The sequence below is a fragment of the Pogoniulus pusillus genome, chromosome 1 (assembly GCF_015220805.1).
Source record: "Pogoniulus pusillus isolate bPogPus1 chromosome 1, bPogPus1.pri, whole genome shotgun sequence".
Classification (NCBI taxonomy): Eukaryota; Metazoa; Chordata; class Aves; order Piciformes; family Lybiidae; genus Pogoniulus; species Pogoniulus pusillus.
This window is the reverse complement of record NC_087264.1, coordinates 15,752,460-15,767,449: the sequence shown is the minus strand read 5'-3', so window position 1 is coordinate 15,767,449 and position 14,990 is coordinate 15,752,460. Positions and strand designations below refer to the sequence as shown.

General features: G+C 37.2%; 2 protein-coding genes across 6 annotated transcripts in view; one reads left to right on the top strand and one right to left on the bottom strand.

Annotated features, from left to right (window-relative positions):
* The window catches only part of ATG2B (autophagy related 2B), a 46,872-nt gene extending 36,654 nt beyond the window's left edge, over positions 1-10,218 (bottom strand). Inside the window, exons 1-6 of the mRNA XM_064142034.1 lie at positions 10,057-10,218; positions 6,185-6,347; positions 4,228-4,380; positions 3,292-3,394; positions 1,822-1,984; positions 1,162-1,341 (exon numbers count right to left, since the gene is read on the bottom strand). Coding sequence (XP_063998104.1) covers positions 1,162-1,341; positions 1,822-1,984; positions 3,292-3,394; positions 4,228-4,380; positions 6,185-6,347; positions 10,057-10,218 — 924 coding nt within the window. The remainder of the gene's footprint in view (positions 1-1,161; positions 1,342-1,821; positions 1,985-3,291; positions 3,395-4,227; positions 4,381-6,184; positions 6,348-10,056) is intronic.
* Positions 10,073-14,498, top strand: GSKIP (GSK3B interacting protein). 5 transcript variants are annotated; one of them, XM_064142082.1, is made up of 3 exons: positions 10,073-10,170; positions 11,767-12,025; positions 12,604-14,498. In XM_064142082.1, exons 2-3 carry the CDS (start codon positions 11,768-11,770, stop codon positions 12,763-12,765), a joined length of 420 nt encoding a protein of 139 aa, XP_063998152.1. In that variant the 5' UTR covers positions 10,073-10,170; position 11,767; the 3' UTR covers positions 12,766-14,498. The 5 variants fall into 5 exon arrangements, with proteins under 5 accessions (XP_063998152.1, XP_063998117.1, XP_063998143.1 ...); XM_064142047.1 differs by lacking the exon at positions 10,073-10,170 and adding an exon at positions 10,187-10,302; XM_064142073.1 differs by lacking the exon at positions 10,073-10,170 and adding an exon at positions 10,689-10,779.
* The last annotated feature ends 492 nt before the right edge of the window (positions 14,499-14,990 follow it).

Sequence of the window (14,990 nt, the reverse complement as noted above, 5' to 3'; positions counted from 1 at the left end):
CATGCCTCTATATGAACATACATTTACCTAAGCAGGGAAAATAAATGATCAATTAGTTTTATATACTGTTTCCTAATATTTTGTCAGTCCTTTGGAAAAAGTTGAAAAAAAAAAAATTGTTGAAGTGTGTCACATTTCGCATGGATTTATACAGTATATTTTGTAGTCAACACGCTTAAAACACCTATTCTAATCCAAGGTATTTCAACATAATTCAGTTTAAAAAAAAAAATCAGAGTGAAAAAAGTTTAACCTGGACTAAGCAATATACTGTATCTATGTTCTTTCCAGTCTGCATGAGCTCTGATAAATCAAAACATATGTCTGTCTTTATCATGTAATGACATCCATTCACTAGGTCACATGTTGCTTTTATTTAATGTACCAAACTCTACTAAAACCCAACTTCCCAAGATCACTGCTCTGCATTCTATTACACTGAGCATCTCCTATAAACTGGTTTTCTTCTGACTACCATAGAACACATCTAATGACATAAAAAGTGGAAAATCACCTCTAAACAGCTGGACGCCAGTTAAAGATGTTAACAGCATTAACTACTCATACTTTTGAAATAGACAGCATCTTTTTACGTCACACCAAACAAAACGTTACTTCAATTTTCAAGGACTCCACTGAATAAACAAGGGGGATGTATTTACACAACTGCATATACTTACACAAGAAAAAAGCTTTATTTTAAACTGATTTGCTTCCTATATCTCTATGTAGAAGGCAAAATGTTATTTTAATAATATCCTATAGAAGTGTTGGTAGTTATTACTAAAAATTTCAATATAAAAAGTAGAAATGTTCATACTAGTTTTGAAATGCTGCAACTTAACCATTTTGGGGCTACTCGTAATTGTTGAAGTAAATTATACCCTTTTAAAACCAAAAGTGACTTCAATCTACAAGTTAAACATTCCACACACAAAAATCAGTCACAGTACCACAAAAACATAAAACAAAACAAAACCCAACCAAACAAGAAAAAAATCCAGAAAAGAAACAATAAATCAATCACAGCAGGATTTCATGAAAACAACAAAACTAAGGGGATTCTATCCCCCTGAGAATCGTGGGTTTTTGTATGCAGCAGAAAAAATAAAATCCCATACAATTACTACTTTAGTTAAAGGCTAGGAAAGCATGACTAACCTTAGCTCCAGGAAGTACTTCATTTTGTTTTAATGTCAGGCTCAACTCCATTCTGCCAATGAGCTTACTGATCTGCACCGGGTCAGAAGGAGTAATTTCTGGCAAGCTTCTTGTTAATTGCGGATGTGGCTCATAAGTGATTTTTGGATTCCAGCTAGGTGAAAGCTTTGGTTCAGTCGCCTTAGAACATTACAGAGAAAGGAGTAAGAATGTATCCTACTTCTTACCAAAAAAAAGACCCAAGCATGTCAAATAAGCTTATCACACCAATGATCATTTTACACAAATACAAATTTGACAATGTCATTGAAAAAAAACAACAGGATATTGATAACTGTGTAACAACAAATGCACGTAAAATGCAAAACATTGGGCCTTGGTAAAGAAGTGGAGCAAGTTCCCACAATGTAGCAAATTGCAGAGGACTTCTACATAATACACTTGTAACCAGATTCCTGTAAAATGCATTCTAAATTTTACTCAGTCCTGAAGTCCATGTATTTCTCCCTTCTTGAAACAGGAAGTGATTATGAAACTCAGGAAGCACAGATTCAAGTAGAAATTTCAACTCCCGTATCCTTCAGAATGAATCTAATACATTAGTGCAACCTTTTGTATCCTTCATCAATTTACATTCTTATAGAAGGCATTCAGTTTTACCAGCTGTGTAGCTGAACACACTGGGGAGGACTTCGCTGATGCAGGAAACTCATCCCAGAATAAAGAGACACCTGAGAGCTGCAGCAACTTGTGAGCAAAAGCTGTGGGCTGATGTACATTAATGCCAGAGCACTCATCTGCAGTTTCATCACAATACATAGTTCTGGGAGACAAAAGAAAGAAAATAAAGGTAGCAAATGCATGAATATTGTTACCTTTTTTGTGCCATTTAGCATCTAAGTGTGCATGTTCTCTTCCCTCATATTATTTACAACGCCACTGACCATCATGAAAGGAGAAAACATCACTTTCTGGAAATGGGTGGAAATCAGATTTTTCTACAGGACATCACGGAATAATTGTGATGTGCTTCCAGTGTGAACGTATCTTAGTGTGTCATCCTGGTATTCCTGTCTAATCTAACTACAAAGTGAAAGAATCTACTCGGCATGTCTATACAAATTTCCATTAAGATACACATAAAATCCCAATTCTGAGGCAGAAATTAAAACAATCTTCCGTCTAATATTTTTTTGTATAAAAGTACTACTTGAAAGTACCATTCTGTCAAAATGAAAGTTGAAAATTAAGCAACCAGGCTTTAATCCTGTAAAATTATATTGTACCACTGAGAGAGATGTCAAAAACAGTACACATTTTAAAAAATGAAAGTCTCTATATAATAGAATTTACATGGGGGAAAAAAAAACCTTTTCTTTAAATAACACGCATCAAACATCAAAACAACATGCTATTTACAAGTTTGCTTCAATCTAGTTTTTGAAGTACAGAAAAGGAGTAGTTCTGGGAATGAATTTCCTTCCGTAAGAAAAATTATAGCTCTGCTGACATCTCTCCTGACCTGAACGCAACAACTTTTATAAGTACTTAAAACTAAGTATATTTCATTAGCATTTCTCAGTAAGAATTTGGTTTAGTCATTACTTCAATACATTTCTAGAAAGTATGTTTACACTATCCCATGCAATTTAAGTATGTGTACAGCATTCAAGTTCAAAGTAATTACAGAAAACACATGAGCTCCTCTGAAAGCTCATAGAGGACCTAAAAATATGTAGTTCATTTTATTTTCAGGGCCATATCTTTCCATGAAACTATTCCAAGTGTCTTACTCACTCAAAAGGGTCAGTTCCTTTTGTATATTGAAGTGATGGCCTGATTTGCCAACAATATCCACTTACTGTTGAAACGATATACATTAATTATGGAAGTGGTCATTAACTTTGGAAAATACAGAATTCTGCTAATTTGATGGTTAAGTATCTTTAGTACAAAAATCTTAACTGGAAGCTGAATAGAGAAAACGCTCAATATCAGGTGCTCAAGAGCTAGTTTCTAACTCTATACTAAGAATGCTTGTCCATGAGTTACACATGTACAGGATCCAGGAAAAAGTACCCCAAGGAAAATAATTTTTTAAAACTGATTTTTTTAAAATTAACTCTTTACCTTTCAATTCTGATTTCAAGTGCAGTTCCACTTTTGGAGTTTTCTGGCACATGTTCTATCCGCAAAACTGTATCTAAAAAGGTAACTTTCACTCTTCTTAGAACTTAAATGAGAAAACAGAAAGATACCACACAAGTATTTAAGTTACTCCACAGTGACTTCTACAGCCAATTTTTAAAAGTCTTTTAAGTTCTCAGTATTTATTTCAGTGGAAATAACGTAACAAGACATCAAGTGACAATGTAAACTTTTATTAAATATCCAATACGTACATCTATACCATGCAATAAATAATTAACGTATGGATATTTGACCAAGTGACAATTCAATCCAAGTTGTTCCATGTCTCACTGTGGATGACCCTTAAGAAGGTGCCTGTTTCATTCTGCACCTTGGTCAAACACTTAAGCATTGCTACAGTGTCATTCTACTTTGGCTGCATATTTCTATTTCTAGATCTGATTTTAAACATTTCCCTCAGCTCAGACATTTCAGTGCTAAGTTCTCCACTTCATAATGCACGACTAAACCCTTAGTTTCTTTTGTGTAAAAATATCCAACCACAAACACCAGAATTTCTAGGGTACAAGTTTGTGTGATTAGAATGACAGGTCCAAAACTAAGGCATCTCAAAAATCACTCTAGCACACTTTAGTTGGATTTTTTTTTGGTGTCAACAAGCACCAATTTTCCTTGAAGTAGGGTTCATTCTATTAACTGAGGAAAGTATACACATATTCTAGCAAGTAAACACGCTTTCCCCCCCCTTCTTCTATAACAAGATTGATTATCCTGTCTTTTTGTTTAAATTGTATGAGTAATACTAACAAGTGAAAATTTGCGATGCAAATGAGATGTTATTTTGTAAAACTGAGACACAATATGAACTGATTTAATCTCAAGATGTTCATTCAGATCTCAATAGTTATGTCATACCTGTTTCAATAGTTTCTGCAAATTTCTCAAGTCCTTCAAAAGGCTGGGACCCTTCTCCTTGTTCATCTGTCAATTTTTGACTAAGACACTCTTTTGCAAGCTGCATACTACTGGTCATAAAACTTGACCAATACATAGGTTCAGACCCAGATGCTGTGGAGTAAAAGAAGTCTTAATAAATTTGATTGAAGATTTTTAAAGACTAAAGACAACATTAAATAATACTCTTGGCATATCCAGAAAAGTTTTGACATCTTAGTAAGAAGCCATACTTAAAACAAGTTTAGCTACAATCTCTCTTTACACATTTCACAGCTTTAAAAATATCTGATCTATTTAGATTGCTAAGATTCTGGTACTTGAAAACTCAATATAAGCAAGATGAAACCAAGATTTAGTGTAACCAATCTTCAGCACTAGTTTAAGGTAAACAACCTCTTAAGTCCTTTCATTATATTGGTATGATTTAGCAGGTATAATTGGCAAAACAAGATCAGGGAAATAACTCTTAAAAAAATTATTATTTTAAGGTTCTGTATTCCATTTGAAACATATCACTGATGGAAAAGGAGCAAACAAAAATAAGTTCTTGTGTATTAGCATAATAAAACACATTTTACATGTCTAACATAGACCTAATGTAATAAATAAAACATAGTAAGATCAGAGCACAGCATGTATTAAGCTGAACAAGTTTTTTTAGCAGCCAGATTAAATTGTCAGTGCACTCCTATCAGCTAAGACAAAATCCATTGTGAGCAACTTTGAAAAACTGATCAGGTTCAACTATAACACTCTAGTATGGGCAAACAAAAGTAAACCTAGCACAAACACAAACAAGTTAAATAAGCAGAACATTTCAGTTCAGCATTCTGGTCTGAAAACATCCATGTGGTTATAGATGTGCGATAAAACCAGCACAGTGAGATTTTTCTACTGTATTAAATGTGATACAGTAGATGTATCACTGCGTGCCAAAGAACCAAACAGATGCAACTGAATAAAGCTTCCTAATAGGACAATTCTTTCAAAGCATCAATCTTACATCAGAAATTAAGATAGTAAGATAATATGAAATGTAGAGTACATATAAGCAAGTTACTTAGGGTAAACTTGCAAAAGGTGGGAAATAGGGTTTATTCATTCCTTCTCTTCTCCATGATGCATTTAAAGAAATAATTTCTTCCATCTTCTCTACAATATAAAAAGGAAAAAATTAAAATCCTTCAGACATTGGACCAAAATCTTCCACAAGCTAAAATGTACTACCTGTCCCATACACAGTCTAACAATATATCTTAACAGAATTTAATGGAGGTTTGATAATCAGTGAAAATTTATCACCAGGACAGTCTAAACTAGATCAGTTACATTCATATGAATACTAGAAAAAGTCAAGCTGGAAAAGATCAGACAATCCTTTTGGTATTATAATTAAAGGCAGTGAATTTGGAGTACTTGGAAGTCATTACTTCAGACTATGATAACAGTTAATTTTATTAGCTGCTCTCCAAACAGTCAAAAAGGTGCATCTTTCACCCTGCAGCTGCTGAAGAAAGCCAGAACCTCATTGCAATCTCTCCTCATAGTCTCACAGTATTGTGTTATCTTACTTCCACCTAATAGCTAGCTACTAGTGCTGACTAATTGCATTTGGCACATAACATGCAAAAACCAAAAAATCTAACAAAACCTCCTTCCCACACAGTATTCTCTTCATTTGAATATATAGAAATATTTCAAATCATTTAACAGAAAAAACAATCCATTTAAAAACACTTGCCAACCAACTGATGAATAACTGACAGTTTTTTATTTCATCACATCCTCTAGTATTAACGTACATAAGTTAAATGGTGTTCTATGTAAGGCTAAGAACCAATTAGAACAAATGTAGCCTTTAGCCTCAGAAAAACTGCAGAGAGTCTCCCTTCTGAAAACTAAAGTATAAGCCTACCAAGCCTTGGTCTGGGCCTGAAGACCATTTCTAATCCTTTTACTTCTAATGCACAGTTGTCCTGTAGCAACGACCCCCATGGAACAGATAAAGAGATTGATTGGATAAATCCGTCTGTGACTTCCAAAGGTGCATCTGCAGATTCCAGGATCTCATTAAGACACTAGAAGAAGAGGAAAAAAAATTAAAAAAGAAAAACATACACAAGAAAACAAAAAAGCCACCAACAAACCCACACATCTATAATTTAGTGTATAACAACTAAAACATATTGAGGCTACTAAAAAAATAATATATAGTTTTATTTCTGAGTATATTCAGACAATAAACTAGCCACTTTCAATATTTTGATTCCATTGTGATTCATTTCACATTACTTAGCTTTCAGGATGACACAGATTTTTCTGTGGTAGCTGTATAATCTGTAGTTTTTACACTAACATAAAAAAATTGTGCTACTTTACTGTTACAAATACTACAGCAATGACACAAGCTAATCAACAGTGTTACTCAAAGAAAACTGAAAACAAAACTGCAAAAAAGTAGCTTGCTGTTTTGGCAGAAGTACTTCACTAGCATTCAATTTCAATGTAATGTTCATTTTACATTTCTCTGTGATACTGAATGAATGGAACCAAATAATCATTTCTTGATGTGTAACATATTTGTCATTCTTAAGTAATTGTTAGTACGTTCATAGCATCATTGAATCAACCAGTTTGGAAGAGACCTCCAAGATCATCCAGTCCAATATGCAGTACTACTTTAGAAGCTGAAGCTCAGGGGATAGACCAATATTCTGCAGAAACTGTTAATCCTATCCTTTATAATGACATTATAACCAAAACTGCAATCATGTAGACGTCAGCATCATACAAAATAAGTAAAATTGGTAAGAAAATTAAACACCAGCTCTGAAGAAGTTAGTATTTTTAAATGAAAAGACTCACTTGTTCTACTACCTGTATTTTACCACATCCACACTGAAAAAGCATATTGCTCACATTTACGTTTAAAGAAAAAAAAAATGCAAATCACTTCTTGTGTCCTGATTCAAAACTGTAGTTAAAACAGAAGTTATTGGAAAAAGCACCATCTAGACTGCTTAATAATAGAAGAAAAAAACCCAAACAAAACCCCAGAGGAAAAAAAAAAATGAACAAAAAAACAACAACAACAAAAATCCACCAACCCAACCAAACACATCCACCAAACCAAAAACCCACAATCTAAATCACATATGAGATTCAGAGAGTGCAAGTTCTTAATATATACAAAACTCTAGGAAAAGACTGTATTTGTAATATTAGCTCATAATCTCCATCAGGTGAAAAAAAGCTTTAAGCTTTCTGTGTTGATCAGGGCCATGGTTTTTACCCAAGAAAATGCACAGATTCAACATTAAGGTTTTGTTTGGTTTTTTAATTAAACAAAAAGATTTAAAGTTTGCTTACCATTTCAATTATATTTAAAATATTATTCTACCACATAGAATACTTTTCAAATAAAAAGGTACAGAGTTTTCAGAAAAGCAACAGATCTATTATTCTGTCTCCAGAACTTTACCATTATGTTAACTTTTTGCTCCCCTCATGCTCTTAGAATTCTGTTTGTTTCCATGTTCAGCTTTTCTAGTTTCTGTTCCAAAGTCCACCCAAGCGGTATAAAAAAATAGCAATTCTGAATAAACAAAACCAGAAACAAGTCTTCCAGGAAATTACTTAAGAATCAAATCAAACAAGATTCAGTGACATTAAAACTTCCTACATTTTAGTGGAAATAGTGTAAGATAAGACAAAAATAATTATTTGGCATGAAAATTATATTTGAAAATATCACAGATTTATCCAAACTATGAGAACCTTTACACAGTAATTGGCTACAGCAGGAAGTTAGCTAGTTCCCATATTTTGAATAAATCTGACTCAGATGTCTTTTTGCAAGTAACACACAGAGCAATAAAATTAAACATTTTATAAATTTACTAAGGAGTATGCTATTTCAAAATAATACCTAAAAGCAAAAAAAATGAAGGATTTTTGTAGTTAAATTACTTGACAAACAAGCCTGCCTTACTGAGAAAACAGCAATTAGAGAATTCCAAGAGAAATTTTACATCTGAAGGCCTTCACATCAAGACTTGACCCCATGTTAATGGCTGAAAGTCCCCAACCAGAAAACACAGTAATACTAGTAGCAGAAGTACCATTTGGTGTGTATTAAACTTCAACCACAAACGCCTCGAGTTACATTTTGATTTTTCTGAACAGCTCACACATCCCAAGAGGCAAAGGAGTTGCACTGATAGCTCCAGGTATTCCTATGTACCTCCATAATCTGTAAATATGTGCGATGTGCTAAGATATTTACAATGCGAAGATGAACAGAAGTATACATAAAAATCGAGAAGATAATGCGTACAAATACAGTCCTTCTGGAGATCCACAAGGAATAAGCTTACAACGACTGGGTAGGCAAAGGAGCTGTAGTTATTCCTTGGCATCTGTTTTTGCAATCTGCAGTACATGAGAAAGTCACGTGCAGAGAACCTCAAACACGTCACTGTTTACTAGAGGAAAATGAAAATGCTGATCTACAAATGGCTAAAATGCATTACTGTATATACAGTCAATCACCGTGTATACATAATTAACTGATCTTTTAGTACTGGTCCATAACTGTTGCAGTTTTAAAGTATCTGAAGTGTCACTTTGACTTAACGAAGAGTGCTGCCATACCCACTAGAGGGCACATGAATCCAGCTAAAGCGGCGCAGCCTCGCTCCCTGCCACAGAAAATAAGCTGCTGGCACGGCCAGAAAAGAACACAAACAAGCAAACAACCGCACATTGAAGCACTGGTAACACGGAGCATTCTTGCAAGTGTCAGTCTTCTGGCACTTTCAAACATGTGAAAAAGCATTATTTGGAAACATCATATATCCACAAGCATTTTTTAATAGCAGAACATAGTGCAGTAAAAACGTGCTTTGAAAGCACTTTCTAAGGCAGTAAGCCTGTGCTCCCAGCTCATCACCTGCACTAGCCTAGAAGTCAACGACCGAAGCACAGCACTGCTTAAGGTTTCTCATGTCAACATCTTGACCAGCAGGTGGAACTGAATTCTACCTTCAGTAACACCGGCAATTAGTCAAATTTTACGAAATACTACAAACACAGACCTTTGGATTACTACAACAGGCTGGAAGCATACATCCGTGTGTATACAGGCACACACACACGTAAGTACAAAAACATACATGCCAGAACTGCAAAAAAAACTTTAGCTGGTTCACAGCATCACAGCCCACCTGCTAAATAAACTCCAGCTAAAAACAGCTTCCCAGCTGTCAACAAGTACTTCCACAGCTGCAAGACTAAGGGATAATTTCGAAAGATCTACCCGGACTAAACTGAACATAATACTATCAGTAAGACCCAAGATGTCCCCAAAGTGAAGACAAAGCATACGCAGAACTGGGATTACATTATGCATTTATCATCTGTAGTAGTAGTAGTCGTCAGTATACACTACAGCAGCAATTACTAGCAGTTTGGGCTACAATTGCTCCTTTTCCTTTAAATGTCATCAGCGAGTGCCTTCAGTTTTTGTTTTCTTCCTCACAATTAAAAGTAACAAAGTGCGCCTAGAAAAACATAGTGAATACCTGGTTTGTTTTGTGTTTTTTTCTTTTCCCTAACGTTAGCTTATCAGAGATGAGTTCACTGGATGAAATATTAATTATGCCTGCAAGTTTTTACATAAAGGAGATTGGATATTGAAAATAAAGTGGGTGGTAGCCGGAGGCAAGGAATCAGCTGGTCCTTCAGACGCAACAGAAGCCGAGGGGGTGCAGCGCCAGCATCTCTTACCCATTTATCCAGAGGGACCTGCGTCAAGGAGCCGGTGCCCTGGTAGAGATCCAGGGTGAGCTGCTCCAGGCTGAGCTTCTCCTGTAAGAAGTGGCCCAGGTACCTCTGAAGCAGGTACCTGCAAGCCCTCTTCTTGATGGACTCCGAAAAAGGCCACGGCATGGCGGCTGAGCGCCGGGTGCGACAGGACAGGGTCGGACAGCGGGATGGGGACGGGGCTGGCCCCTCTGTCGGACGGAGAGGGAGGTGAGCGGGAGCTGCCGGGCCCAGCCTTATTCCTCAGCGCAAGCTACCGCAAGGGCTTGCCACAGCCAGGCAGTGTCTCCAAGGCCCCTCGCACCGCCGGGGGCGGCACTGCCTCCCCTTAGGGCGAAGACGCGCTGACAGGTAGCTCCATCCTCACTCGGACACCGTCGCCGCCATCTTCTTGGCGGCCTGCGAGCGCGGAGACAGCCAGCGCAGCCGTGCTGAGCAGCAGAATAGCGCAGGAGGAAAGGGCCAGAGCCCGACAGAGCCTCCCTCACGTTAGCTCTCCGCCGCCGGCGAAGGCAGCTGGGCCGATCTCGACTGTTTGTCTCCTTCCTCCCCGCGTACCCCCCCTGCCGAACGCCGCCGTCACCGGCACCGTGACGTTCGTGCGGAAGTAGCGACACCGAGCGGAGGAGGCGGGGGCGGAAGCGGCGGCAAGCGCTGCGTGAGGGGGCAGTGTCGCGCCGGATCGAGGTAGCGAGTTCTGGCAGTCCTCACGCCATTGGGGCCGGCTCTGTATCGAACGGTACTGGGAGAAGCAGCAGTAGGGTGGAGCAGCGGGCGTCGTTGTCCGGAGCTGTTTAGGGTCGGGCGGCGGGACCTCGGCCGCCCCCCGCCAGGGCCGGTAGGTGGACTCCTGGGGCACGACGTCGCGCTGCCGGCGAGGGTGGCGGCCTGCTCCTTCGTGCAGGTGTGATCCGCGTGTTCAGCTGTCAGTAAACCGAGCTAATTCTCCTGGAACGGCAGGCTGCGCAGCTCAGTAGTCTGGTTCCCTCTTGCTTTCAGCTTCTTTGGAATTTGTAGGTCGAGGGTGGGATTTGTCAGAAAGGATTGAGCCTTATGAAGTGCATGTCTTGCGTGCTGCAGATCGATTGCTGCCCCGTTCTCCCCCTGGCAGCAGTGCTCATCTAGCAAAACATTTAGAGCAGTGTCCCAGAGGGTTTCCCTGCTGGCCTTACGGAGGTTTCTCTGTGGACGTAAGTTAGCTGCGGCCTCATTGGCAGCGCTGGTTCCTCAGCCAAGTGCTGAAACCACTGTTGGAACCCCCACAGTCTGTCCCTTTTTGGTGACAGTTGCTTACCAAGTCCAGCTGTGTGTGTCTCTTAAATGGATTGGCAACTGTGCACAGAATCTTAACAAAAGAATTGTTGTTTGGTGACTGCAAACAAAATGCTGCTGTAAATACATAGTCTCAGATAACCCATTTAGTCCACAGATTTTTCTTCTTTAAATTTACCAACTATAGGTCGTGGTTTTGTTGTTTGTTTGTTTGTTCGTTTTTCTATAGCTATTTATTTCGGGTTTTCCAGGACTGGCATTTCATGAGTTAAAAAAAGGCATGGGGTCTCTTATGGACAATCTTAAATACTTCTGGTTAGGTTATAATTCTTATTGTATGATGTTAAATATATATTGAGTGTAATGATATGATATATCTAAAATAGATGTTTCCATGTGCAGAATGGAGACTGATTGCAATCCTATGGAGTTACCCAATAATACGGGCTTTGAAGAGGATTCTGATTATAGAGACTTTGAAGGAACAGATGTGAAAGATATGAGACTGGAAGCTGAAGCTGTTGTGAATGATGTTCTGTTTGCTGTCAGCAATATGTTTGTCTCTAAAACCCTTCCTTGTGCAGAGGATGTGGCATATATCAATGTGGAAACAAGGGAAAGAAACAGATACTGCCTGGAGCTCACTGAAGCAGGACTCAGGGTAAACTTATTTGTATATAATTTCTTAAGCATTTGTGTTTGATTGTGTTGAAAATGTACACATTCTTAATGTACTTTTATGAAAGCCTGTTTAACATGTTTTTCTCCTGGAAAGTGTTACTTTAACTAGTAACTTCCAACAAAGCAAGATGGGAAGCTGGTTGAAAAATCAGGCATTTCTTAGCGTTGCAAAATGATTAAGATTGAAGCAGTGATGTGTTACAGGCATGTCAGCCTTTGGGTTTCTCAGGAACTTTGATAAATCAGTAATACAGCCTGTCTACAATTCCTTTTGACCATTTGTGGGTTTTGTGCAGGCATTTCTTTGTGAGACTTCTTTCTAAAGATTTTCTTAATAGACTTTACTATATTTATTCTGAGTTTTGGACAAAAGGTATTTGTCTAAATATTGTGTTACCACCAAGCCCCATAATAGAAAGTGCAGATTACAATTTGAATCCAGGGTGTTTTGTTATCACATTACTGCACCACCCTGATTGTCAAAGTGCTGTGATATCAATTTCCCATTGCAAGGTGATCCTAACTACAGAAATTTAACTGATAATTTCTTTGTTGCAGGTAGTAGCTTACAATTTCGATCAGACTGATGACAGATTGCAAACTCCATACCATGAAACTGTCTACTCCTTACTGGACTCTCTCAGCCCTGCGTATCGAGAGGTGTTTGGAAATGCACTACTACAAAGGCTAGAAGCTTTGAAGAAAGATAGTCAGTCATGATTTACCCAGATGGGAGGAAGATTTAATGCTAGAAGGAATTATTAGTATGAGGCATTGAGATCTTTCTTACAAATGTAATAAAAAACATCTTAAGCTTCATTTCTTGCATTAATATCTAGTTCCTGCTAATAATACTCTACAGAATTTTGCTATAGTGGATTTGTGTATATCACAATGCTATTACAAGCTGCTTTGGTAAATAACAAGGAAGCTCCTTCATTTTGCTTTCCTTTTTGTTGTATGTGAGCAAATAAGTTGCTGCTTAGATTGTTAAAAAAATTTGATCTCCTTTCAAAGTGTTATTATTGCAAACTCTAAAACATTTAGGGAGGATATGAATGTTTTTTATATACAAGTAGTATTTCTATGTGTGCTTAGTGATAATTTTCTGCTTTTTAAACTAGACGTTAAGTACTTGCTCTACATAATGAAAAATAATTGGGAAAACTACTGTCCTGCAAAGAACAGAATTTCAGCTTGATTTGCTCTACATAAATCTGAAAGTTCTCAGCTTTGGTAACAGGAAAGATGGTTCTTGAACAGTTAAGCATTGCTTATATAGTTACCATATGCAAGGTAAAATCAGGGCTCGGTACTATTTCATTTGTCCTTATCTATGGCAGCCAGCAAAGCTCAAATAAAAAATGAGATGTACTGCTAATATATGAATGTATTGTCTGAATTGCAATGAGTTAAGCACAGAATTACAATGTAATGGGCTACATTTCCTAAAGATGATGTCGTATGAGCATATATATATATGTATAGCATTATTGTAACTGTTTTGGAGGCTCAGAAGACATTTTAGCCTGTTTAGTATTCTGAATGTGTGTTTACATGATGTACAGGATAAACCCAAGAGTATTTTTGCTTCAGCCTTTACTTTGTATAATGCAGTACTTTGTTACCCTTGTTTTTTCACCTTTTCTTCCTGAAATGTACAATTGTCCTCTCCTGATGAATGCTAAGTAAGCACTGAAATGTTGATTACGTTGTATTGGTTTGAAACCAAAGGCTGTATGAAATTTGTTAAGACTGATACAAACTGGAAGATATAACTTGTGTTTTCTACTTCAAAACTCATACAAATCTCTTTATATTGTTCTGCTGTAACTTTTCAAGTATGTACTGAATGGTAGACTTTTTAAAAATTACAGTTGGTTAGAAATATCATTACTGTTGAACTAAATATTCTCTGATGTTCACAGTTTTTGTATTCTTGTATTAGTCAGCATTTGTGCATCTTTATTTAAATAATCCTGACGTCTTGCCATGCTTTTTGTGACAAATACATAGAGTAGCTTTTTTGGAGTTGCACATAAGGTTGTATCAGTTCTTATGAATGGATAGTTTCCAGTGACTTCAAGAGAACTATATAATTTTTACCAACTAAGGATTAGTCTCATTAGAAAAGCTTAGTAGAGTTTTTGTAATAGCTTTGGAGTAGTGACATACAACTGTGATTGACACGAAAAAGCACTTCTGTTTTCCAGAACTTAATTTCATGTTAATTTTATTATATTTAAAGTTGAAACTTCTGATATTAATCTTCTGTCCTAGGGTCTGCATTCATGCTCTAAAAATTTTTCATAGGCTCTCTTGCACACAGGTCTGTGGCACCCAGTTAGTCCTCTGTGAGGAGAATGTACTTTTACCAAGTTTATATTTGAATATTTTTCCTTGCAACTAATTTACTTGTTCAATTTCAATGACTAAAGTCTTAAATAAATGTACTGGTGTGTTGTAGTTTTCTTGGGAAGGGAGAGGGGGAGAGAAATTGTTAAAAAGAGAGGCGTGAACAATTAAAATCACGCTCATAAAATCTTAAATCAGTTAAAATGTATTTGAAAACCTTTGATTGCAAACTTGTATATGCTGAAACTGTCGTGAGGAGAGAAAAAAAAAAAGGTGGGTGATTGCGAAGAGGAAATTGGAAAGTATAGATGCACATGTGCAAAAATGCCAGTGTTTTATTGCTAAGACTTTTTCTTAGAGATTTTTAAAATGCTTTGTTGTTTTGTGTGCTTACCATAAGCCTGAGAAATACTTTCAAGGCAGGTGTTTTGTACGTCTTCCCAGAAAAAACAATGTTCTTTGTTGCAATGTGCTGCAGCGTTAACTCAAAAACGCAAAAGCTGTGGCGTGCCACCTTACCTGGGTTAGGGAACAAGATGCTTTCCAGACCCTATACTTAGGCTTTGCTACCTATGTGGAGGGAGCTTCTT